The 27,659-nt window shown below is 43.1% G+C and overlaps 1 protein-coding gene across 4 annotated transcripts in view; it reads left to right on the forward strand.

Annotated features, from left to right (window-relative positions):
- Positions 1-1,396: 1,396 nt before the first annotated feature.
- The window catches only part of ADCY2 (adenylate cyclase 2), a 229,328-nt gene continuing 203,065 nt past the window's right edge, over positions 1,397-27,659 (forward strand). For 2 of the 4 annotated variants that reach the window (XM_080381756.1, XM_080381757.1), the window contains exons 1-2: positions 1,398-1,950; positions 21,690-21,887. In XM_080381756.1, the coding sequence (XP_080237882.1) occupies positions 1,531-1,950; positions 21,690-21,887 (618 nt within the window). In that variant the 5' untranslated portion in view covers positions 1,398-1,530. Of the gene's footprint in view, positions 1,951-21,689; positions 21,888-27,659 lie in introns of all 4 variants that reach the window. The other 2 variants (XM_080381755.1, XM_080381754.1) reach the window with 2 other exon arrangements.

Raw genomic sequence — 27,659 nt, forward strand, 5'->3', positions numbered from 1 at the left:
CAGCTCCTTCCCGGCAATTAATTCTGCCAGAATGTTCTCCCCACATACATTTGTGTTCATCCTTCAATCTCATCACTGCTGCTTCTGAGAGTTTTTCGCCCTCTCTCTCCCAGAACAGTGGGTGAAGTTGTAACTTTCCAATTCTTCCTCCTCTGTGTTCTTCCTGCCCCAGCAAGCACTTCAGGGGAAGGAAAAGTGACAGCTGAGGAGCTCTTCTTCTAGCCAGCTGAGAGCAACAGGGGGCAGAGAAGCTCAGACCTCATCCTTGTTTCAAACCCACAGAACATAAGAAGTGCAAGTGTATGGACAGGACTTCCGAGCTATATGTGCAATTGGTTTCTCTGCTTTTTTACACTGGTGGTTGATGTATCTCTTCTTCTTCTGGATAAAAACATGAACAGAGGCAGAGAAAGAAGGCAGCATTACAGGGGCAGTTTTGGTCCATATCGTTCTGGTTACCTTGCCTTCTTTTCTACCTGGCTAATGGTTAGCCCTCTGCTCTTCATCTATCACATACGACCGCTTATGGTAGCCCCAGTTTTTCACCTTTTGCAGTATCGTAGTACTCCCAAGTCCCTCTTGCTCCTGACATTACTCCAGTCACCAGAGGCCACCCTTGGGACATTTAGGCCCAGTAGCATCCTTGTTGTTTTCGGCCTCTTGCTCTCCCTGGAGAGCTTAGGCTGCCCTGCATCCTCTAGGAGATGCTGGGTATGGCAAAGAGGCCAGCAAGTGGTTCGGAGAGGGCAGCGAGGGATTTGTTCTGTGGGGAGGGACATGCAGGGAGGCAGTGGGCTGGGGCGGCAGCACTGACTGCATCTGCTTGCAGAGCTTTACCCGGTAAATGCTGTGCATGACAGATGGTAAGTTTAGTGAGTTACATGTCCAGTTTGTTTCAAGTGCCAGCTTTGTTAGGAATAACTAAGTCCTTCAGTGCAAGGAAAGCTGGTGAAAATGTGTGTCACGCTGCTTCCTAACGTGAATGCCCGGTTGTGACAAAAAACGAGGTGTGATTTTTAACGAGCAGATTCAGCCCCCGGGAAAGGCACCCAGCGAAAGAGCGCCGGCCAGCCCCCCGCTCCCCGGAGTCACTTCACGGAGATCTTCAGACCTGTCTCCCCCTTGCGCCGGGAGGCGCGGCCCCGCACGGCCCCGCTGCGGGCTCCCCGGGGGCAGCGCCGGGCCCGCGGGGGGCGGTGGCGACACTGGGCGCCCTCCCCGCCGCCGTCGGGGGAGGCACCTGCGGGAGCACCGGAGCCCTCGGGGGGCGGCGAGGCCTCTCGGTTGCAGGCGGGCGGGGGCCGGGCGGCGGGGCGCGGCGGGCGGCCCTGACCCTCGGGCATCCCCCGGCGCCGGGGCGGAGGGACGCGGGGCGCAGGGGCTGCGCTCACGGTCGCCGGGGCGGAGGCGCCTCCCGCCGCCCTTGGGCGCTCGCTCCGGGCGGCCGCCCGCTCCCCTTCCCGGCGAGGAGGAGCGCGGCTCCCGCCCCCACCGCCTGCGGAGCCGGGCAAGGCATGTGCGTGCGGGGTGATGCCTTCCGGAGGCGCACCAAGCCCCGGGCTGGCTGCGCGGCTCGGCCGCCCGGCGCACCATGCCGCCGCCGCCGCCGCGGCTCCTCCTCTCCGCCTCCCGCGCGGGAGCGCGCTCCGCTCCACTCCCCGGCTGCCTCCTGCAGCAGCGGCGGCGGCGCTGAGGGAGTTGCGCGGGCTCTGCCCGATGTGGCAAGAAGCGATGATGAGGAGGAGGAGACGCCGCTACCTGCTGGAGCGGGCAGAGCAGGCGGGCGGCGGCGGCGGCTGCGGGGCGAGCGGCGAGCAGTCCCGCTCCCGGGACTGGCTCTACGAGTCCTACTATTGCATGAGCCAGCAGCACCCGCTCATCGTCTTCCTGCTCCTCATCGTGATGGGCGCCTGCCTGGCCTTGCTCGCCGTCTTCTTCGCCTCCGGGCTGGTAAGAGACGCTCTCCCGGTCCGGGACCCGCGCCGCCCGGCGTCCCCACCGCCCCCGCCCGGCTGCCGTCGCCGCACCGGCCGCCCTCCGCCGAGCGGGGCCGGGCGGGGCGGGCCGGGCCGGGCCGGGCCGGGCGAGCGCCGGTGCTGCGCTCCTGCGGAGGAAAGTTGGCGGCGGGCGGCGGCGGGGTGGCGGCGGGCCGCGGCGGCGGCGGGGCGCGGGGACCCCCCGCCCGAAGTTTGCAGCCCGTTTTGAGGCGGCGCTGGAACAGCGGCAGCGCGGCTGATGGAGCAGAAACTGAGTCAACAAGCGCATCGAGTTTAATTCACTTAATTCGTTGGCGCTGCTCCCTTCCAACTGGCAGCGCAGCCGCGTCGGCCCCGCTAGCGGCAGGGTTTACATCGCCGCACACGAATGCAGTCCGCACCGGTATCTGAAGTAACATTTTCATGGCAGGGGAGCAGGAGCCGTTCCGTCCTTGCCCGTCGTGTCCGCCCCCCCCCCCTCCCCCCCGCCCTGTGTGTCCCCCCGTCCCCGCAATACCGTTTTCTAGTGTTTGACCCATTTTCTCCAGGAAGCCCTCGGGGCAGCGCTGCCCGCGGCTCTGGGGGCGGTGAAGCCCGGTGGGTCGGACGCCCCTGCTGCGTGCCCGGTGCGGGGCTGCCAGCCCTTGGGAGGCACAGGGCGTCGCAGCGGCAGGTGACAGCCGCTATCAGTTTATCTCGCCCAGAAAGCTGTGGCGTTTTGCCCTTGCCTTGAACGCAAAGGAAAAGCTGCAGAGGGCAGTAAAATTCTTGCTCCTTTCAGAGTTTTCCTGCTGTTAATGATTAGAGACAGGCTGTTTGCATTACTGTGTACTTCTGAAGTAATGAACGGGGGATTTGAGGGGTCTCAGGCTGTTGTTCGCGTGTGTTTTTTTAATCTTCTAATGGTCTTCTGGAAGGCTTAATGTTTATTGAATAGAGCTGGTGATCTCTAAGAGCAAGGATGGGTAGGTTAGTATAATCTAACGGGTTTCACTTCCAGAGGCAGTGCACTGAACAGGGCTTAAACAGATGGAGAATCCTGCTTTCTTGCTTGTTATGACCAAACTTTTGTCTTAAAAGCTGCAGGAAATGCTTGCAGGATTAGCTAAACATAGAGTTAATCGGCGGTTTATTTCCTTTTGGTATTTGTATTTTGAGCTATTTGTTTGAAGTGCCATTCCTACTAAATACGGAACAGTTGTAAAAGAGCTGATGTGAGGCCAGTAATGGCCTCATAATTCAGTTGTTTAATGCTTAAATGTTTCCGTTTTGGAGCTCTGTGTACAAAATACAGGTTCGACACCTTATCTCATTCTGGTGTGTTGACTTGGGTGCTTGTCCATCAGGGCTGAAGGGGCCAGTGGTGGAACTGGAAGTCCATCAGATGCTGAAGCTGAGACATGGTTATGTGCGGAGACGTACGCAATACTCGCCTACAGTCAAGGTGGCAGAACTTGGGTTTGACAGTGTTTAGCACTACATTTCATACCTTTTGGTCATGGTACTACTGACAGCCTGTTTACAAGTAGCACATGCTTATTTTCGTATTTGTTTCTTTGAGGTAAATAATTTTGTATTACTCCATTATTCTTGAGATAAATCCTTCACGGTAACAACAGTGGCATAACACTGGGCCCAGATCGAAGGACTGCTGAAAGTTACGGAAACAAAACTGAGTTGGCTGAGTCTTGCCAGGCGTTACTACTTCAGAAAGAGTGAATTTTATAGTTCAGTCTGGAATTCCAGACATACCGGAAAAGGAAAGAAAATGCTTTTAAAACCTTTTTCCTGAGCCTTTATCTTCTTGTGGCTAACAACTGGATGGGTGAGTGGAGAGAGAGGTGGGGTTCATCCTTAAAGTTTCCAGTTGACGGATGAAAGTAATTTCAGGCAGAGAGAAAGCTTGCCTGTACGGACTTCCAGCCACAGGATGTTGGACAAAATCCTTTGGAGCCCTGCCCGGCGTTTCACCTAAAAGCGTTTTATTATACTCAGCTCTGGTTGCGTTTGTGATTAAAATGTTCCTGAAGGTTTAGATCTGTTTCTCCTGCATCTGAATAAAGAATACTCTTTTTATATAGCTGCGGAATCTTAGTCTTTTTCTTTGGTGTATGTCTGATGATATAAAAGGGGCATGGAGTTAGGAGTGACTGAGCCATGAGAGACAATATTAACATCCTTGTCTTTATTTTGCAGATCTGATACATATATGATTGTTTTGACAAAAGATTTAATTTTTTAGAGGAGGTGCAATGGAAGTGAAATGGGATAGTTCTGTGTAGGTCTGTGCTGTGTGTTTGAAGTTAAAGGAAATCTTTCTTAACAGTTGTTTCCTTTAGTTTTTGTACAAAGCAGTTAAGATTTTACTGAAATTACTTAACCCCGTTGTGGAAACAAAACTCCAAAATGACTCGCTGTAACTCTCGATTCATCTTTCTTGCTTGTACTTCAAAGAACAGCTTAAAATGTGGAATGTGGGACTGAACATTGTTAAGAAAAGATGGATATTAGTGAAGCATGAGCTGTTTTTATGTTCTAGGCTTTCTTAAAAAAATCCCTAAAACCAATGGAAGTTTTTCCTTCTATTTTAATGTTTTATTTGGTTGTAAAAATATATCACACTGATGTCTGAGTTTTGGATTTTTTTGTTGTTGTTGGAGTTTTTCTTCCTTTTTTTTTTTTTTTTTTTTTTTTTTTTTGTGGGGGGTCTTTTTTGGCAATATATTCTTAACTGTTTCCAAACACAGCCACATAGGGATGTATTCCACTTACTCAGCTATCTCAACCTGTCAGAATACAAGCAGTAGCCTTCCTGATTTCAGGTGAAAAATTTATAAAAGCTGTTGCAAAATTACAGTAAACAAGATTACTTACAAAGTATGTCTGGAAATCTGATTACTTTTCTTTCAGACAATGTTCTGCTGTTGTTACTGAGAGAGGTTTATTGGGAGATTTTGGGTTTGTTTGTTTCAGAAAACCATTGTGATTTTGACTTTTGGAATTAAGCACTCTACCTCCTCAAACCTCAGATATAAGACTCCCAGAGTCTGCTTGAAAGATGACCGTTCACAGCTTGGAGTTTTAAATAATGTAGTGATAGTATCAACCTTTGAATTTACTGTGTCAGAGAACCCTCTGTATTTCTCTGTACCTAGCGTGAACTGAAATCTGGCAAAATGAGATCAGTCATCCATGTTTAGCTGCTGCTTTAATCGATAGAGAGTAAATTATTTTCCAAACCTGTGAAAACCTTCCAGTGCTTATAAATGCCAGAGGTCAGCTTCATTTTCTGTCTGGTTATTGACTTGTTCTTTCAATATAATATGTAGGACCAACTCCCTTTTCAGTACTAAAAACTTATGACCGTTTTTAGTGGTATCTAGAACAGTTTTATATCTGGCCAGAGCATATCTATTATAACTGCAATTTGTAGGAGAAAAAAATGCCATTTTTAAATTCATAATGTAAAAGGTGAGTGTACCTGAAATACCTGCAGTTGTGTACATGATTAAACAAAACTGACTGAAAACAGTAATAATAACCCAATTGTACAATTTATTGGAAGGCCATTAGCTTTCCTTTATCCATGTATTTTCTGGACATAAAGAGTGCCCAGTCCATAGAGGTGTCAAAAAAAATCTACAGTTCAGGGATATCAGAATCTTGTAGCACTTGTGGTATAAGTGGGATAAGACCTAAGCCTGTCAAGATCTTCTGTCTGTCCCTTTTCCCAAAACACAAGCTCCACGCATCTGCTGCTAGATAGCCGTGTTTTCTTTTAGACTGGCCTGTACCCCTTGCTCAAAGACTGCAAGCCTGCTATGCTGTGTTTACCTTTAACACTAGTCTGCAGCCCTCATCTGTCTCCCAAATCCTTGCTGCTATGTGTGACCTTGTAAAGCTCTTAAGATGTGGTTGTTGATGCGTTGATGTTGATGTGGAGCTGCAAGCTTCTTGATATCATTGGCCAAGTGGAGCATCTGTTGAGTGAAAAGTGCTTCTACAGCATGGCATTGTGATGCCTTCCCACTTCTAAAAATCTGAGATGGCTTTGATTTGGCAGCTCTAATGACTGTCTGTGGAGCAGAAGTATTACTTATCCCCCTCAACCACTGCTTTGAAGTTCCTGAAAAGTTTATGATCATGCTGGCAGGCTCGCTTATGATGCCTGAACCTTTTTACTGATTCATAAATTGCAGAAACTAAAGGTTGGCTGCACACCTACATCACTGACATGCCCAAATACCTTCTGTAGCAAAAGTGGGAGTAGACAATCATTCTTAAAGGGGGAATATAATTAACTAGGGAGGTATACCTGCAACATGGCAGACGTACGTTCTGCAGAAACTGGTTTTCTGGCAGCAGATTGACTGAATTTACCTTTAGCTGATCCTGCATGGAAGCAGAGTAGCTGCCTCATTCTGAAGAAGTACATGGAAACTTTTTAGCTGCTAACCTGGCTGGCAGGGAACTTTCTCTGTGCAAAGAGAAGAGGATCGGAAGAGTCTTGTAAACCTCCTGGGGCTTGAACTGGGGTATGCCAGGTTCTTTGGGCCCTTGGTTGGGATGACAGCAAATCCTCCCTCTCTCTAATTGGTCATACTCTGTCTAAAAGAAATCCTTGCTGCTTCTGGTAAAAACTGGACATCAGTTAAAACCTTCTAGATTTCCATAATCAGAATCTCATCCTGAAATGGAGGGAGGAAAGTCTCCAAGTCCATGTGAAAAAACAGCTTTGGAAGACATGTTTCATCATTCTCATCGTAGTGTCTCAAGTGATTATGTGTCTGCATAAAGGCCTCTGCTGTGTGCCTCTGGTAATGTTTTCATCAGTTCTCTGGATCTGAAAAATTCATCCATCCACACCAAAAGGTCACCATGCTGACACTGTGGTGATGTTCTATCCCTGTTCGTGAGGTGCTCTGTTATAACCTAACCACACAGAATAACGCAGCCACTTCGTAAGTTCCCAGCCGTATTGTGCTCTCAGTTTTAGGAAATCCTTTGAAATCAGCCCTGTGTAGTATGAAGCTTTTTTGGTTCAAAAAGCACTGTCTTCCCAACATCTAAGAATACCCAGGGTCTGAAAGCATTCCTTGGAATCCTTGCAGACTGAAAGGAAGCCAAAGGATCTGCTATGCAGTTTTCAAACTCTAGCATATCCATTCCACCAAAAATAAAGCTAAGTCACAGTAAAGGTAATGAAGTAGAAAAATCCTCACTAATTGAAGGACAAGCAGAGACAGGGTTGTTTACATGCTTGATGCTGGGGTTGTTGTGCCCAGGAGGTATCCTACCTCTTCTTAAACACATTCTGCCAGATTATTGCTACTACCAAGATGAGGAAGAATGCAAACGAAACATTAGTGTGTTTATAATGCCTTTTCTTTCTATAATTCCAGCTATAATTGAGCATACTGCTCTGCTTTCAAGCCCCCTATAAAAGTGTTCCGTGAGGAAATCCTATGTTTCTAATTTTTTTTCTTGCCTCTAGGCACCATATTACAATATATTCTTCCAGCTATAGTTTCTGGCTATTTGATACAGCCTTAGGATACTGCTGTCCCTGCCAAATGTTCTTTCCAGTAGTATCTTTGGTTGTCTGAGCATGACTTTTATAGCCCGTATTACCTCTTTAGTCAGAACTGTAAAGGTTGCCACATCCTCCTGTCTGAAGCAAGAATTGCCTAGTTTTGTGTCTGTTTTCATTCCTTGGTACGACGTCAGTTTGGGCCTTTTTTTGTCTCATTTGCTAATGACACTCCCAGTATATCTGTGGTTACTTTTAATGCTGCTAAGAGCTTGTCTCATTTGCCAGTGCCTAACAAGCCTAGAAACAGAAAACTATCCCCAACCTCACTTTGCACACATCTGTTTCATCCTTCGTATTGAATAACTCAAACACTGAATAAGAGCTGGATAAAACCATAGGTATAGCTATGTTGGAAAAATACTTAGCCTTTAACTGTAATCTTACCCTGGCAATGAAAAGCTTAATTAATGTCACAGATTGTGACTCAAAATGGTGGATCCACAACTCCGCATCATTACTGCAGCTGACAAAAATGAAAAATAATGTCCTGACTAGAGCTGTTGTTTACTGAGGTGCAGTGGCAGTAAGACAGATGATGGATTGGGCTACGATTGTCTGCTGTCTTTATCAGCATCAAACCAGGTATGTGGATTCACAAATCATGTATTGCAACTTCATCGTGGATCTGCCATGGCCCTGTAAATACCTCTCCGCTTATCTTCCTTAAATATTTTTAAATTGGTTTCAAGTTCCATGTTGTGGACAAAGATAGCTGACCCATTTGTGAAGATCTTAAAAACTCCTGTAAAAATGGTGAATAGGTTTCTTTGGTTGAGCCTTCAAGATGTCTCCTAGATTAAGGACATTAACCGGAGTTCACAGGCCCTATTTTTATCCTGTGAATAAGAAAACTTCTCTTTGTTGCAATGGTAGTAGTCACTGGAATCTTCCAGACTGCACCATGCATCACTTCAAGCTGATAGCGGCATGGACATTTAAAACAGAAGTGATCTGCAAATCTCTTGAGCCACGGGGTGTGTCAGCGTCATGGGAACAAAGTGCAGCCGAACACCTGTAGTGTTTCATCCTCTGCCTACACCCCCGTCACACCAAGCTGTGGTCCCGAACAAGCTAAGTGTTGCCACAGTGGCTTCTTCGTATTTCAGGAAGAACTGAATCAGCGCAAACTTTAATGATACATGATGATGGGAAGATGGCAACAGATTAAACATCTGGTTTGGGGATCCAAATCCCAAAACAAGTGAATTAGCAAAAAAGAACAGCTCCACACATTTTCTTCTCCAGACCTCCAGAATTTTTGTTTTTATATCTTGAATAAGCAACCTCTGGACACTGAACCTTATTCAGGTGATGCGGAAAATTCAGGTGACAATCACACCATCTGTGCAGAGGGGTGTGAGGTTGTCTCTACACTTATCCTCCTGGTTGTGTGTTTCTCCAGCCTGTCTAGAAACATTTTCTTTATCTTTTGTCTGTAAATAGAACTCTTGTTTTTAGTGGTTCTTACGTGATATAGAAGTCCCTTTCTGTACCTGGAGAGAACCTGTTCCAGGCTTGTGTCTGGGGGAAGCAGAGAAAGCAGCACCCATCACCACTGACCTCTCAGCCTTGCCCTCAGGTCTGTTGTCTGAGCATCCACTTCTTCCTCTGGCCGTGGTTCTAGATTTGGTTTCTCTAACCGGGAAGCTGAGCTCCAGAGTGCAGGTGCAGTGACTTCTGGTTGTATGCTCAGAGTGTGCTCCAGAGGGCAGCTGGGGTAAGATGTGCTGTGGCCTGGGTATGTTTCCCTTATAGCTTTAGATGCAACCAGTCTGGTGTTTGATCATTGGATAGTCCCGTGAGATCCCATGTGGACTGATGGCTTTTTAGAGCCACTCACTGGGGTTTGCAAAAGTAGTTAGAACTTGGGTTTTCCACCAACCTCCTCAGGCAGCTGAACTGTGTGCTGTGGGACCTCTTAAAGACCCTAAATGTTATGGCATACACAGTGGACCTGCCCACTGACTAAGTGGATTGCTGTCCTTCCACTCCAGGTAAAAATTCCATCCCTGTCTCCAAGTTGCTAGTACTTTGGTCATCACTGCAGGAAAATCATAGGAAGACTAGATTCCCCCTGCTGCTTTTCCATCAAGGCTGAACTTAGACTGCAGACTCAGACATGTTATTTCTCCTGCAACGTGTTTTAGGAAAACAGATGCTCTTTGAATTTGGCTCAGCACCTGCTTGCTGCTGCTCTTGCTCTTCTGGAATGATAGAATCATTTACATTGGAAAAGACCCTTAAGATCGTCAAGTCCAACTGTTAATCTAGGACTGCCAAGTCCACCACTAAACCATGTCCCTAAGCACCACATCTACAGTGACTCAACCACTTCCCTGGGCAGCCTGTTGCAATGCTTGATAACCCTTTTGGTGATTTTTTTTTTCCCTAATATCCAATCTAAACCTCCCCTGGTACTACTTGAGGACATTTCCTCTTGTCCTATCACTTGTTACTTGGGAAAAGAGGCCAACACTCGCCTCGCTACAGTCTCCTTTCAGGTAGTTGTAGAGAGTGGTAAGGTGTCCCCTGAGTCTCCTTTTCTCCAGACTAAACATCCCCAGTTCCCTCAGCTGTTCCTCCTAGGTGTCTTCTCTTGCTTTATATGCCCTGGCAGGTGGATGGATTAAATTTCTTTGACGCAGCCACTGTGGTGGTTCTTTCTAGTGGCACAGCGGTCTGAGCACAGTCTACTCCAGCCAAGACCTAGGAGGTGGTAGGTTGTCCAGGCCGGTAGCTGGTCCTGTAAGCCATGCTGGCACCCTGCCAGCTTGTGCCAGTAACTGGCCACAGTCTCTCACGTGGGCTTGTTTTCTGCCCCATTTTCAAACCCAACTGGTAGGTGGTGGGATTTTAGACACTTCTTCAAGTGATGTGATGTCTGTTTTGTACAATTTACCAGATTGTTTTTGATTTCTTGGGTTTTTATATTTTCTTACCTGTGCCTTATGCAATGGGGTAACAGTATACTGTTAAATAAGACCTCAGCTAATACTACATAGAAATGCCTGGGTTTGAAGAATCCCTTTTGCTCAATTTCCTGTGAATGTGTGTGAAGTTTTCCCTTTATAAAGCTGTTTGGCACAGTTATATATCAAGTGTAAGTTAACATGTTGGCTAGCTTATTTGATATGTTACCATTCTAGAAGTTATACCCACTGCAGAATGTGGGACTGACCCTAGAGTCAAAAATGAAATAAAAAATGTCTTTGGTTGGAAGCTGGTTGAACTGAGAGACATATGAAAGTGTGGAAAGTGTCCTTAGGGGAGTAAACTTTAAGAACATTTCTGTTGTAATATTAACTGTGTTTAGCAAGTAATTGCAAAACCTTAGGAAAAAACTTGAAAAGTAATTACACAATGACAGTAGTGACTTTTCAATATTAAAACTATTTTTCATGTTACCTTGTTATGCCGATATGTTAAATCTGTGGAATATCCTTTCAAAATGTGTTTTTAAAAGACCTGGGAGACATAGAAGCCTAAGCTTACTTTTTTCATCATAAAACAGACCTTTAAAACGATCACTGCTTCCTCATGTGCTGAAACTCATGTGCTCCCTGATTCAAGTCTTGTGATCTTTACTTGTATACAAGTTCCATCATGACATTTTTTCTTAATTACAGACAAAATCTCAAATTATTATGTTGGAAATAAAGTGGTGGGGGAAAGCCACCTTTTAGCTTCGCTTTAAAAGTGACAGCCAAAATATATAACTGTCACTATTAAATAGTTCAAAGAATTGAATGAGTACTTCAGTATTTCTGACTTCCACTGGTGTGTATGGGTACAAGGGAGGCCATAATTTCACTTTTAATATGTGTTACAGTGCAGTTAATCTGGAAAACATATCTCTGAGTCCTGTGAAGGAATGTATTATTCATAATGTTTAACTGATGGAGCTCTTTCAACACTGACATATTTTGAATATATTTAACTGCAAAGCATACATTTTTCATAAGTGTTTTACTCAATTTATTTTCATGTATCCACATTTTGGGATGTTGCATGAATAGTAGTTGTATTTATTGGAGAGTTTCTTTAAGATTATTTTGGCAATAGGAGGAAAGATTTTGAGAACATCTGAACAACAAGCTAAACTAAGTTATTAAGCCACATTTTTTGAGAGGAACCCAGAACCAATATCTGAATAAAGAATAAAGCATGCAAGAATAATGCGTTGATCACTACATTTACATTAAAAATAACCTAAATGCTATGAGTAGGTGCTCATTAGCTCTGAAGCCTAAAATAATTTGTTTCATCTAAGTATAAACTTTTGCTGTCTTTTCTGGATATTGTCTCAGCTCTCTTCTGAAGTGGACACTTGAGGCAGCAGAATGTGATTAAGTGTTATTGCTCTCTGGGACATCTTCTGTGGCTGCCAGCTAGTGTCATTGGGCAGGACCATTTTGTAAGCGCACCACCTAAGTGTTGTAGTAACTGAGCTGGACCGTCTTGCTTTCCATAGGCTATTAAATGTCTTAAAGTAGAGCTGCTTCTGATAATTGCCATCCTGAAAGAAAATCGAGATGGTGCTGGATGACCGAAAGGAATGGTAGTCCTGCTCATGTTCCCTGACCCCCTGTGGGCCCTCTGAACCTCAGCTTATTAAGTAAATGGTTGTACACGTTGACAGATTTTATATGACATGTGGTTAACAAGATGAGAGGATACAAATCAATGGAAAATAAATCAAGAGAGAGAAAACTGCCGATATGACAAATGCGGATGTATAAAGAAATGGAAAAAGCTGCTCACTGTTCAGCTTGGGTGCATGGGGTTTGCACGGGGCATATTTATGTATATAAAATATACAAGCAGACACTTGCTCATTCTGCTAATTATGTTTCTGGCAGGGATAGGTGTCTGTCCTCTATCGCATGGCATACGATATAGTAGGAATAATCACAGGCTCATGGGGTTCCCTTACTACACATTCGCATGCGGGTAGCTCAAGGGGAGGTTGTTCCCTGTTTGTCTGAAATGGACGCTACCTTTAAAAACCAAAAGAGCTGTATCAAAGGACAGTTGTGCTCACTCCATGCAGAGAAGAGAAACCTTAAACACGTGTTGCTCCATCAGTGTCTAGCCACTGTGTTGCAGCTTTGACCATCTTTGGAAACCTGTCTTTTCTGGTTCATTTGCATTGATTTGGAAGTGGTGATGGTGGAAGGATTGTTTTGGTTTAACCCCAGCTGACAATTAAGTCTCACACAGCCACTTGCTTTCTCTGCTTCCAGTGGGATGGGGGAGATGGAAGGGTAAAAGTGAGAAAATTCATGGGTTGATATAGAGACAGTTTAATAGGTAAAGCAAAAGCTGTGTGTGCAAGCAAAGCAAAACAAGGAATTCATTCCCCACTTCCCATGGGCAGGCAGGGGTTCAGCCATCCCCAGGACAGCAGAGCTCCAGCACGTGTAGCAGTTCCTTGGGAATGCCATCAGTCTGAACATCCTCCCCTTCCTTCTTTTTCCCCCAGCCTTATATGCCGAGCCCGGTGCCATATGTTACGGAATATCCCTTCGGTCAGTCGGGCTCAGCTTGTCTCAGCTGTGTCCCCTCCCAGCTTCCCGTGCCCTCCCAGCCTGCTCGCTGGTGGGGCGGTGAGGGGCAGAAAAGGCTTTGGCTCTGTGTGAGCACGACTCAGCAGTAACAAAAACATCTCTGCATTATCAGCGGTGTTTTCATCACAAATCCAAAACAGTCCCCTGATAGCTACTCTGAAGAAAATTACCTTTATCCCAGCCAAAACCAGCACAAGGACCAGAATTGTTTACCATGTTTATCATATATTGAGGTCGTATCATGACGTTCTCTCATGTTTATTCTTTTCCTGTGTTCTGCATTTGGGTTGTTTTTTGACTGCTAGTGAGCACCAAAGTGATGTTTTCATGGCTCTAACTATGATAAACACCAAATATCTCAGTTTCTAAGTGTTACTAGTCAAACAGAACCTGTTGTCATGTGTATAGAATTAGGATTGATTTGTCCGAGCTGCCTCACTTCATACACGTCTCCCCTGAAATTCATCTGCCATTTTCTTGCTCACTAGTGACTATTACGAGAACATTTTATAATTCTTCGTAGTTGGCCCTCATCTTTGTCAGATTGCTGTTCACCCCTTTTCCCAATTTTTTTTAGGGATGTGCTGAACAACATATACCCTAGGATTCCTGAGGACTTTTGTGGGCACTGTGGGACCTTTGTTCATAAGCAATTTTCTCAGGATAGATACCAGGCCTACCGATACTTCCCTTAGGCCTTGAGAGGGATCCCAGTAGAGACTGGCATCACACCACATTCCTGACTTTGGATACTGGGACACGCTTGGGTGGAGGTTACGTGTTACTACAGTTTTAGCTCTTTCTCCTTGTAGTCCCATTGTCCCTTTCTGATGAACCCTATCTGCTTGTGGTGATTCTTTTTACATTTCGTGTTCCTGCTTTCCTCTGTAATGCCTTACACTGATACTTCAGTCTAAGACAGATCTTCTGGTGTGTTCACCCTGTATAGAATATTCTGGAATGAGAACAACCCCATGCTGAGCACAGATTCAACCTCCCCACACCTCCTTTCTGCTAGTCTGCTCCTCTCTAACTGTTCTTTTCAACACCTGCATCATCTGTTTGCTTAGAAGTCCTTTAGCAGGCTGCCAACTCCTGATTAAGTTTCAAAAAGAATTTACTACTTGTTTTTATACTCTTAAAATGATTTCTCAGGCTCTTTTCTTGGCCTGCATTATTAATTCTTTATATTAATCCTGATAAATTTTATGATCCTTTTTATTACCACCTTTAAGGTTTTATTTTTTGGAAGATAATTTTTAGAAGCTTCTCTGCTTGGCTGTTCAGGCATTCTGGTTGTGGTTTTGTCTTTCTCAAGTAATTTTGGGGAATTCATTAACTTCTGACCTGTGCCTCTGAGTTTTATAGTGTCTTCAGGCCAGCTACAAAGATTTTGATCTGTAAGCTTCTAGCTCCCCCTTTCAATTTGAGTGCTTGGGTTTTGTTTTTCATCTGTTTGCTTAACAAGCTTTGTCATTGTTATAAAGTAGCTCCTCAAGAGTAGTGGTTTATGGACCAGGTTCTTTCCACTTCTTGAGATCAGATTGAGTGTTTTCTCTTTCTTGGTATAGATGGGTTTTTGTTTGTTTATTTACTTGAGTGTTTGTTTATTTTTTCAGCTGTGCATGAGATACAGACAGTTGTCTCAGCTTCCATCAGCTCTTGTGATCCTTAGCCAGTCTAGCTGGGTGTCGCTGAAATATCCCTTGACCTGTTGTGTTTTCTTCTCTGACAGCCTATCTTATCTCTGTGTTTTGTAGGATCTCTAAAAGTTTCCATCGTGGTTGGATGAGCAGTTCTCTAGGTCATTTATTTTGATAAACCTTTGCTGTTCAGTCTAGTTTTTTGGCTCATAGGGACTTCATGATATTTGTTGGTTCTCCTAGGTTGTTAATACAAGCCTTTCTTCAATCCCTGCTGAAGCATATGGCTTTCAGTCTTTTTTGCTTTTTCAGTATGCTGCTGGTGGTCTTTTTTCCACCAAGTTTTCAGTAAGACTATTGTGTAAATTATGTTCTAACAACAGGCATTTTACTTCTTCCATCTAGCTTCTTAGGCTTTTAGTGTTTATATAGAAGGGTGTATACTTTCACGAGTGTTTTATTTCTCATCAAAATTTTTAACAAGAGAGTCTGTCCTGGCTTTTTTTGTCATTTCCTTCTTGCCTGAGTTTATTCAACTTCTGTCCTTTCCTTTAGTTGAGAATTACAGGTCTCCATCACGTTACTGCTTCTCTTAAACCATGTACTATGTTTCTATAAGCTCTTCAGTTTCAGTGTTTTCCTATGACCTTCGAAGTGCCGGCAAACTCATTCTTTTCCAATTAAGCTCAGCTGCCTTCTAGGGACTCCCTCCCTGTTCTCAGAACTTCCCTGTTTGAATTCCCTTTTTAACACATATTCTTAGCTGCTTATTGGACCTTTGCTTGTCCACCTGTCTTGTTTTGGGAGCATTTCTGGGAATGCTACCATCGTTCTCTGCTTCTTCACTAGCAACCAGTATTTTGCCTCCATAACTTTTCTTTTAACTGTCCTTACATTACTGTTATTTGCACAGCAACCGTGGCCTTTGACTCTTCCTCAGCACCTCCAAGGAGCCTTTCCAAACTCCCTCTATGAGGTCTGATGTTTTTGCATTAACCAGAGAAGCCTGTGATCTCAGGTATGTCAGACTTTGTGTTCCTCGTAATCATCGCTACAATACCGAGGCAGGCGAGGTTCACTCATAGCTATCTGGCAAACCTGGAAACATCTGGACACAATTCTTTTCTACTGAGTAAGTGGGAAGATGAGCAACATCTATATGTAGTTGGACTCACTAAAAATAATCCACCATCAAAAAGTGCTTGGCACTGCAGTCAAGCACATGCGTGGTCAGAAGGTTGTTCACAACACTTACATGGCTGATTGCCACTGTGCTAACTATGAGAGGCCCTATAAAGTCACAGAACAGTTCCTCTTGGTTTCAGCAGAATTATTGCACTGTTGCAAAATCCCTCATTTCTTATACGGGCAGGACTTTACAGCGCACATGGTTCGTGACTTTCAAATTTGATGAAAGGCTCCAGGTGACCAGAATGTCATCTGAAGGATTTGAGTGAATTCTTGCTATTCTAGTAATGTCCCCATGTACTAACAAATACAAAATGCTGTGAAATATGGCCATGAATGCCTAACTGCTGCTTGCTGGTTATATGTGACGTCATGTAGCAGCTTGGCAGTTGTAGTAATGCCAGTCAGAATTACCTGATCCATGTGATGTGCAAATTGCCTGACTGATTGTGGATTATCAAGGAGTTAAATATCACTGTGTGCTAGCAGCAAGCATGGACTGCACATCAGACTCATTAACAGAGAGAAATGGATTTCTCAAGACAACAGACATCATGAAACAACTGGATTTGAGCCTGATGCTGTCATCATTGGTCTATTAAGCCAAACAGGGAATGCTGAATCGGGGGGAAAATCTCAGGCATGCAATTACATAGAGATTTAGTAAAAAACAAAAGCTTCGTTGACACAAACTTCAGGACAGCTTGATTAAAAGGTACAGTTCAATTAATTTTCTGCTAGTGTCCTTGAACATGTTGCACAAAGCTCTATAAAAGATGGCGGGGGTGGGGGTGGGGGTGGGTGGAAGGTGGCACATGAGAAAGCTTCTAACCAGGTGGCTAAGGAAGAAAAACAAGCACAAGCAAAGCTTTATGTTTTGAAAGATAAATGGTGGGCATGGTGGGCATGAAAGGCAGAGGAGTTTTTCTAGGTTGTGGATCTAGAAGATGCCACGTAGGCTTGGAAATAGCATCCGGGCTTAAAGACACTGCACCATTTCTGAAGTGAAGAGGTACTAATAGCGATGGAATGGATGGAAAAGAAATCTGAGAATGCAGGCCAAACCTTTTCAGTTGTTGTCCTAAATGATGAAGTCCTAGATGAAGCTGTACAGCTACTTGGCCAGGAGCAGAGCATGGCACCTCCTAATAAAATGAAGATTTTTCCAGCTGTCTAGCAGATGGCATGCAGTGCAGTCAGCTGTAAGCAAATGCACTAGAATATAAAACCATGGCGTAAGAGTCAGAAGTAGCCAGGAGACTTGTGCAGCTTTTTGGTTTTGTAGGGAACTATTTATTGAGGGGCTAGGGAATTGAAATGCTGTCCACTTTTACAAAGGGAAAGGTGATGATATGTCTTCTGAAAAACATTCTAATTCTCCCAAGTCCTGGAAAAGACTTTGCAGGAAAAGTTTTGCTACAGAGGTAACTAAACAGATTCTGTCAGTCAGTCGGGTTAAAGGAAGATGCTGTCCTCTTTTGATAGAGAGATCAGTAAGGTAGTAATCCTTGAGCCCTGTAACATTCTTTTTTAACACAAAATTTTTGAGAATGGATGTGTGAAATTGTACATAGTTTTAATGTCTGAGGAACATTTTTATATTTACATTTAGAAAGTATTTCATTGATCTCAGCAACAAGTGATTTTAGTAGGAATTTAATATAGTAAAAGGTTCGAGTTCATTCAAAGTGTGTGATATTTCAGATCCCAACAGGAGTCCTCTGTATATAGACTGCTGTCAATTCCATTCATTCCAGTAGACACAAAGAATAAAGGAAAAAGTACCCAAAAGTACTGGAAAAATGAGGGACCATGGAAAAGATTTTGTGCTTAACCGGGTATTTTAAATGCTTGTTTGTTTATCTTTATGGAGTACTTTGTCAGGCTGTAAGGTTTTCTAAAGTGCTCTACAGTGATGTTGCTGTTTAAAATTAAACAGAGGGCATGGCATTAGCTGGGAAAGGAAAGAACAGGATGTAGAATGTTAGAAGGTGATTTTTGGAAAGATGAATGAAAAGTGAGTCTTCAGATTTTAGTGGTGATAAAAAGATTATCACACATTTCTGAAGAATTTATGGTGGTTGGATAATTTTTTAACAGTAGGCTTCTTAATTTCTCCAGTAATTAAAAGACAGCAAGATAGAAAACACTTAGGAAGACAGAGCTGTCAGGCAAGATCCATGTATTGCAGGCTTAGCCATTATGTTCCAAAGTGTCATGCTGATATTTTAATTCCATTACCTCTGGTGTATTTTGATTTCTGAGGCTAGCAACAAAGAAGGAAGGAATGTCTTTTGCGTTCACATCTCCACCACCCCCACCCCCACCCCCCGCCCCTTTGCGAGAGGCTAAGATAACAGAACATTTATCCTTCAGCATTTGTCTTTGCATCCATCATCATCTTTTAGCCTGCTAAATACACCAATGATTGCAAATACTGATTAGAAAGCTTTGCGTTTTAAATGTCCTGCTCTCAAAGTTGTAATTTTATAAACATGCAGTTCCTCTGAAGTAATAGGAAAATATTGTTAAAAGAACTTTCCAGAATAAACCCCTGCCTTATGGCCTGCTTTTACTGACCTGACATTAATGTGCATTTTACAGGCAGGATTGTGACAAATCCACCTGTACACATTAAGGATTTCTGGATAGGATTAAAATTGCAATAACAATTATTTTCTCTCTTTTTTTTTTTTTTAATTGCCTAATGTGTATACTATTCTGTCTTTAAATTTCAATTTTACTTCAGAATTCACGCCATGCACAGTGTGATGCAAGGAGCTTGCGACATCAGAAGCGGGTTGTTCTGTAGTCAGAACCTGAGGGGAGTGCCACCCCTCTGCAGTCAGCGAGGTTGCATTCAGCTGCCGGTGATGAGGAGCTGATACATTGTGGTCTACTTTTTGGTTTTTATTTTTTCCCCTCTGCCTATGTTTAAACCAAAACAAAATGCAAAATTGTGCAGTAGGCAACTGGAGAAGAGGAGAAAATAGAAATAAAATTTTGGATTTAGTGATCAAAATGGCTTACAGAGGTGTTGAATTCAATGTACGCTTAAAAAAAGGTTGTTGACTGATTAGCTGTTAATTTGGAACAAACATTTTGATGTATTGATCCAATGATAGAATACATATCAAAATATGTATCTGTATGAGTATACATACACTCTAAACTGAAATCTAAATATTGTTGATTTGTTATGAAGCGATACTGTCCTAGAAAGCACAGTGCTTTTACTTTTTTTAGTGACATGGAGAAGTGCATGTGGATATTCTCGCTAGTATGTTTATAGCATGATCATTGCCACTGATATACCAATTTCCCATCATTTAAATCTGTTTTTTTCCTGAGCCTTGGCTTCCTCCAGGAGCTTGTGGGTTCCTTCTATGCTGTGACCTGGACTGTGTGACAAATGGTGCAAGGAATTTAATGTTGTCCTGTCACTGGTGAAGGGTTGAATTTCTCTGACCATGTAACAAGAGTTTTGCAATCCTACTTGGAAGTGCAGAAGTCAAAGGTTGAAATTAAATGCTTTTGGTGTTGTCTGGGCTCACATTGGTGCTGACATTACTAAATCGATTCACTGAAACAAATTGCAGGGATGGGAATGATAAAAAATGATGAAATTCAGAGACATAAATCTGTAGCTATTACTACTATCAGATAGGTTTTATATTTTGTCTCTTACTGTGAAAGATTGCACGTATCTTACTTCATGCAGCTCTGTTACCTCTTTGCCTAACTTTAAGCCCATAAATTTGTTTTCAGTATGACTACCTGAGTGCTTGAAAGCCTTAATGTGTGTATTTTAATATTTGGAAGATTAGTGTTTGCATTGCAAAGTTGGCACCATCGCTTACAGTTTCCTGACTCTTCTTTTGCTTATACCCTGACCATCGGTGCCGCAATCGTAATTGCTTACACGTGTGACTTCGTAAATGTAACAGGGAAGGAGGAACAAGCAGAGCTGAAAGATGAGCTGCCTTTTGCTGGGTAGAGCAGGGTTTGTGAAAGAGAATCTGCAGTCTGCTCCATCAGATGTGGACTTTCATCGTTGGTGTTCCCCGTGGTTTGAACCTGCTGGGGCGGTGGCTGCTCCTGGGCTAGAGACCATATGGCGGGGTCAGCAGGAGCAGAGCCTCGGCTGATGCACCCTGCCGAGGGGATCCGCACCTCTCCTCTCCTCTGCTGCTGAAAAGCTGAGGGTATTGCATGAGGTTCGGTAGCGGGTTTGTGTGTGGGAGCGGTGGGAGGCTCCTGGTGCGGCAGGTGTGGTGGTGCTGGGTTTGCAGCAGCGGGGAGGGGGCAGAGCTGCCCCTGGCAGCTGGTGGGTGTTGCGGTGTGTGCGTCACCTGTAGCCAGGGCTGCGAGGGGGCAAAGGAGTTTGGAGAGGGAGAGGAAGGAACCTTGCAGCAAGGGTCTCTATGTAAATGTGGGGTTGTAAATGTTAGTAGATGGGGGGGCAGGGAGTATAAATGCTGACAGCATTTGGAAATGTACACATTTACATGTAAATTTTTAGTTTTGCTCAAATTGTAACGAGTCTTACACACGTAAGAAAGGAAAAAAGGTCACATCAAAAAGCTTAAGTTGAAAACCCATCAATAAACAAGATTTATGAGGGCACTAAGAAAGTAACTACAAAACAAGGGGGAAAGCGATGTTATTTCTTTATGCTTAGATACCTTACACATCATCAGGTGGGCACTTGCACACTGTGCCCACGGTTTCACCAGCACTGAAGACGTATGCCGGGCTTCCCTGCACCAAGCGGGTGGTTAGTGCAGGATTTTATGCTGTTGCAACAGTAGCATTTGGGGCTGGCTTTTGCAATCCTTGCCGCTACAAGTGAGGCTGTTCGAATTCCTAACAGCTGGGGGAACGACTGAAGAGCTAATGACCAGACTGATCCAGTGCTGTTGTACTTCAACCAGAGATAACTTTCATACACATATGGGAATATGAAATCAAATCTTTATTATTATTTTTTAATGCATCCATCACTAGGTGATTTAAAGATATTAGTGTAGTAACTTCTATGTAATGACTGTAAATAAATTTAAATATTGTTTATTTTGAATCTCACTTCAAGTTATGTTCTAGTCTTTCCTCTGGGTGCTGTTTGCACATTTTGAAATAAGCAGTTGCTGGGAGGGAAAAATATATATACATATGTAATCTAGAGCCCTTCCAGATAAATACTTTAACTAGAAGCAAAATGGATAGTACCCGGGAAATACCACTGTCAAAAAGGCTTTTATAAAGTTATTGCCACATAGTTGATTTGGGAGGCATTTGGACAGCTGCAGTCTTCAATAGGGATGCTTGAATTTTGTCTGCAAACCGCACTAATCACAGAAATCTTTTGAATTCTGGAGCAGAAAGGCTGTTCCACTTTTGCGGATTGAATTTCCCTTTTAATTTGCTCAGTCCTACGGGCCTGGTGCATTACTGTAGCATGATTTACAGTTTTCTCAATCTGCTTCAAATAATATATTTTTCAGTTTAGTAAAAGAAATGCCATGTAGTAGTGTGGTTAAAAGTTTTTTACAAAGTTAATACTCTTGCAGTGGAAGAAATCCTATTTTGATTGAACTCACTTTCGATATTCAGTCATGTCTTTCTAGGATCTCCATGTGCAATCAGTTCAGAGTATGTTATTGCTGTCTGACCTTGAAGTACATTAGTTTTTAACTTCCTTTTCATTTTCCTCTGTTTCCAGGAAATTGAAGACCACGTGGCATTTTTAATAACTGTTCCAACGGCCCTAGCAATTTTTTTTGCTATATTTATCCTTGTCTGCGTAGAACCTGTATTTAAGAAGCTGCTTCGTGTATTTTCCCTGGTGGTCTGGGTATGTCTTGTTGCCATGGGATATCTCTTTATGTGTTTTGGAGGAATCATCTGTCCCTGGGACCAGGTAAGACTGTCATTATTATTAATTTTACTTCCATTGGGAACATTTCAAAGAACCATTCTATGCAAAAACATTCACATTTATTTTTGTGGGACATGTCATAAAATGCTTTTGTGACTAAGTCTGCATGCTGAGAATCCTCGTATCAATTTTATAAATACCAGAGATGCACATACTTAGGATATGGAAATAATTGAAGGATTTCACTTTTATATTTTTAAGCTCCTTTGCATAATGAACATTTGATTCCAGTCACCAACTTCTTTGTGTAGTGAATATTTGATTCTAGTGACCAATTAACATAGCAGAAATGCTAGTTTTGTTCCAAGACCGCTGATGCTGCCTTCTTCAGCTTAAAATGTTTGAGCTGTCAGCGCAGTCTTTCTGTGGTCTTCAAGATGTTCTCTAGCAACATGTGAGAAAAAGGAACTGGTAGACTCCTTACATTTCTAGGGAAATGAATGAGCAGAGAGTCGGTGATGTACCCTTCACATTTTAAAAATTTTGTAATGAAGACAAAGCAACAATATAATTTCATCTTAATAGCAGCACTTTTGAAATATCAATAAATGATGTGCAATATCCAGTGCTGTGCCTGATTGATTCTCTGTGTTCTGCCGTATCATTTTCCTTTTCCCAAGTGTCTCCACATGGGAATAGTCCTGATACAATAATTGCAAAAACTCTTCAAAGGATGGAAAAAAGCTTCTAAATATATAAATATGTCTTCTGAAAATGTCATGCTGTTTCCATGAGTTTAAGCTTTAAATGGTAGTACTGTATCCAGGGTGCGTTCTAGGTCTTTATGATAGACTTGAAACAAATAACAAATTCTTTGACTTGTTATTCAGATCTTGTAGAGACTTACGCAAATACTGAACTTTAGGTATGCAAGTAGTTCCTTTAAAATCTTTAATTCAAATTATTTGTATTACTGGTGTGTGTTGGTAATACTAGTTTTGGAGCTCTTGCCTTTGTGGGTGACTTCTGTATTTCCATTTTCTTGGAAGATTCAGGGATTAATTGTCTATGAAACCACCTTCCTGGTTATTTTTGTTTGGTTTCTTGTTTGTTTTAAAAGTATTTGAAACTAAAAAAACAGGCCACACTTGCATGTAATAAAAAGCAAATCAGAACATGTAACATTTTTCTCTAGATACATATTTCAGCATGGGAGTCCCTGTATCTTCATGGTATCAAGTCTAGATAATTCACATGGTCTTACTTCTTTTAATTTCTTTTCATTGCCAGTTGTGGGATGTCATGCTAGATTATTTCAAGCTTTCAAGCTTAGATGCAAATATTTAATTAGCTGTATTATTTGCTCATTGCAAACTCTACTAAGTTTAATTTTGTTATTTGAAAGATAACAGTTTTTGAAAGCACGTGGCCTGAAAGAGATCTAGGAGGGATGGTGGTGACTTGGCCCCAGGGTTGTTTTTAGCCTGTGAAGATGGTTTGTCCTGCCTTGCTTTCCTCTTAGGGAAAATGTAGGCATTCCCACAGCATCCAAGGGATGTGGCTGGCTGTGTGAGGCAGGAAGGGCTGCAGGGCTTTGGGGAAAGGCATTGTCTTCCTGCAGGTTGCCAGGACACAAGTCCTCTGATACTTCTGTCTGCTCCTTGCTTTGCGTGCAAGTGTTGCTTGGAGAAGAGGATATTTGGGAGGGAGCTGCATTGATTGCTCTGCCAGCAGCAGCCAGCTCTGGGCAGCTGCCTTGCCCAGGTCTGCGCAGGCTCCAGCCCAGAGCAGGCAGGGCTTTTCCAGAAAGCCTAGACCTGGCTGCAGGTACTTGGCTTAAGTCCACTGTGCAGGTATCCTCGGCATCTGGCAGGAGAGGGGCTGTGCTGGGGTGGTCCCTGGCCACTGCTGGGCACTGGAGGTCGTGTGGCTGCAGGCAGTGGGACCCTTTGCTTCCCCAAACCCATTTTTTCCCCCTCTGAATAGCAGTGCTATTTTGTTGATCACTTTTGTAGGTATACGTTGCCTAGTGTCAGTTAAGAGTAAACTAGGGAAATACAGGAATCTTTCTGGGAATTTGTCACCTTACACAATAGACTAATTGCAGGTTTGATGCTTTTGAATGTAGGTAAAAAAGCTGTGAGCAGTAAAATACAGCCGTGTATTTCTGTGATGCTGGTGTTTTCACTGCTCTGCATCAGGAATATGTAGGTCAATAATCAGTGTTCTCTCTTACAACTATACGTGAAAGCAAATCTGAAAAATCCTTCCTCAGTGATCACTGACAGTTTCTTTGTTGAAGTTTTACATTTTGTGAATTTTAAAACCATTTTGCTTGGCTTATTAGGGTGCTTTTATTATTCCTTTATGCCTTTTATGAAAGAAAAGAAACATGATGTAAAATTTAAATTAGTTCTGTTTCAAATTATGAAAATAAAGGAGAGCCAGGTCATGCACTCTTACTTACTAAACAAGTACTTTATTTCAGTTTTCTTCAAATTACAGCCTAACTTCTGTTTTGGTCCAGCAGAGTTTAGAAATACTCTTTTCATCATATCTTTTGTGTCCTTTGAATCCTAAGCTTGTTAAGAACATGGTGTTTCTTAATTGTACTAGTAACCACTGAAAAATTTTCTGCATACCATAGTTTATAGAAAGAATGTGTTACTCTCTCAGTTGTGCACAAGCCTTCTCCCTCTAAAAGACAATCCCACATCCTTTAAATTTTGGCTTAATGATTTAAGTGTTCCTTTTGGCTGTTTGCAACTGCTAAATGCAGCTATCTCTGTTGTTTGACGGAACCTCAGGTGTGAACTTCTGCAGCTTTTGTTTACAATAAAAATATCACTTCGGAGAGACTATTTTGATTATGAACTCAATATATATTTGATGCAGAGCAGTTCCTCCTGAGCCTGCAGGCACATAGCTCAGATAACTTTCATGAACAATAGAGGGCTGGAAATGAAGTGGCTGGTCAGGGCCTTTTTTTATTTTTTTTTTTTTTTTGTTAGAAACCTGTGGGCTGATGTGAAATAAGTGCAAATCATAATTGGTTTCAGCTATATTTTTGCTGTCCCTGCAGACTGCTTTTATCTGCCTGCATTGCCTTGTCTCTTGTTTGGCTGCAGCTACAGCTTTGGAGAAAGCTATTATCAGGTAGGTGTCTGGCCACTGTTTGAAGGGGGAAGGCAGTGCGGCTGTGATGGTTACTTCGTCCCTTGGGCCAGTCTGCAAGCCCTGTGCTGGCTCCATAATTGCCTGCTGAGCCTTATCCAAAGGCTGTTACCGTCAGTGGGCTGTGTGGGCATCATCACTAACCCATCTACGAGGGAAGCCAGGATATTTGCACTATCAACCTTACTAACTTACCTATTAAGTTAGTCCATACTCTTTTACTCCTCTATATGGACAACAAAGAGCAAGTACATGGAGAGGGAGATGAAGGGTGCCTTAGTAAGGCAGTGGGTGGCTTTGAAAAAGATTAGGATAGTGATGGCAAATGTCTTTGGTAACTGACAAGCTTTTTTTAAAGAAGTGTGGCAACTCTCTTTCACTGGTGTCATCCCAAGTTTCTTTCAGTGCCAAGTGTGGCAGTGGGGCTCCTGGTTTTACCTGGTGTCCCAGGGAATTTGGATGCTTGGATGGGACCTACACACGGGATGCTGTGCTACAGCCCAGGAGGGAGGCTGGGCTGTCTGGCAGGAGTCGCAGGGCACCTGGCCAGGGCTGGTAGGAAAGAAGCAGAGCGAAGGAAGTCACAAAGAGGCTCAGAGAGAGCGATTGCCTGTTGGCAGTTTTTTCCAACTCTGAGGCGTGAGCAATAATGTGTGGAGATGGTTTCAGTGAGAAGAGACCCAAGGGTGATGCTTAGAAATGTCTGTGCGGAAATCAGTGGATGGTGCATTTGGTGGAGGGCCAATAATGTGAGTCAGGCAAGCTGAGGAAGTAGTCCTGGTGGAAAAAGGTGATGTGTTGATTTTGTCGTGTTAGGACTCTTCCTTACTATAGGAAGGAGCACCTTTCCATACAAAATGTAAATCCAGTACCTATCTGTAGAGTTACGTGCCAGGGAATGAATTTAAATTAGTTTCCTCTTGTTTCACTGACAGTGTAGTTATTGTACAACAGTCGCCTTTCCATGTCATCCTCTGACATGCCTAATACTTCCCCAGCCTTTTATACAGGGTGTATGTAAATATGTCATAGCACATTGATATCAATGGGTAAAAAGAGCTCTTAAAGCATACAGTGGATGATATAAAAAACCCGAGTAATTATACAGCATTATACTAGTCTAATTAATTCTATCATCACTGGATTTTGGTATTCAATTCTACTTAATTATAAATACGTTTGCACAGCCCAGGCACCAGATGCGTTCCTCCTTATCTATATTCAGTTACAGTGCAGAAACTACTTCAAGCAGGATTTGGCACTTCTGGTTTCCGAAAAAAAATTATCCACAGAGCGATGTGTTTAGAATATACATTTGGCTGTTTTAGCCTAAATGCTACTTTTTGAGCTGAATCTAAAGCACTTTTTGTTGCTGGTTTTTTTTTTTTTAATGTGTTGGTATGGAATGGTTCAGGTCAGGCCTTGGAGCAGCCCTGGTTTATGAAATGTGGGCAATATTTTCTACATTAGTATTTATAATTATCATTTTTAAAAATACTTAATTGGCACCTGAGGATATCAGTCTATTGTGTGCTGAGGGGTGATGGCCTGCACAGAGTTTCTGCGGTTGTGGTAATCAGCTCCTGTGTTAGGCAGTGGGGAGAGCCGATGGGTCCACAGAAAGGGAAGAATTTTCTTTGTACAGAATTACATGAGGTCTGATTTCTGCACCGTGCTTGGGACCTGCCTTATCTAAAGTCAGCCCTGCCATAAATTATTAATAATGTGTTGTGTGGTTAAGCAGTGCAAAAAACAGGAGTTAGAGGTTTGAGAAGGAGAGCAGGGCAGGTGTCAGTGGAGTCTGTGCAGCGCAGGAGAGCGAGGATGAGTTGCTGTCAGCTGTACTGCCAGCTCAGGATCTGGAGTGCGGGGGAGACCTGACATTTTTTCAAGTTCAAGATTAATCAGACTATCAGGAGTGAGTATCCTGAGTGAGGAACTAGATTTTGTAGGAGCACGGTTCAGTACCTTGTAGATGAATAGTCACCTGAAAAAAGACATGAGGAAAACTAGGAGCCTTGTATGAAAGGGGAAGATACTGCCCAGCAGATGATACTGTGCTTTAGGAGTAGGTGTAATAGAAAAGGAGGAAACCCACAATCCACAAGTGTAAATCATATTTGTAGTTATATTTGAGGAGTGAGAAGAATAGACGATTTTTATCTTAATATTAATTTTTTTTATAGACATATGAAGTAACAGGCTTAATAGCAAGACATTTAAATGTGTTTATCAAGTCTGGTATGGTTATAGCTGTATAGAATATAGGAAAAAGCTGAGCTATTAGAGACCTGCTAGTCATTAAGATCAGTAATATAGTAGATTAATATAGGAAAATCGTGTGCAGAGCCTTGGAACACCCTGTTAGCATAACTGATGTGCCACTGTTAACCTTTGGTGTGTCGTGATAGCTGTTCACGGAAAGAGAACTGATTTATTTTTTAAATAGGGAAAGCGGTTTTTGTTGAAAAACAAAATATGATTTAGTGCCAAATGGAAGACTAGAAGCACTGCTAGAGGAGGTGAGCATTATTAAAACAACTGTACATATACATGAGGGGAGATGGCAGCTAGTGTGACTTCAAGAGCATCAGGCAGGAGGAAGATTGGAGGCTGAATTTCTCAGGGAGCTGTCTGGGG

This window comes from Falco punctatus (genome assembly GCF_963210335.1).
Source record: "Falco punctatus genome assembly, chromosome: 3".
Lineage (NCBI taxonomy): Eukaryota > Metazoa > Chordata > Aves > Falconiformes > Falconidae > Falco > Falco punctatus.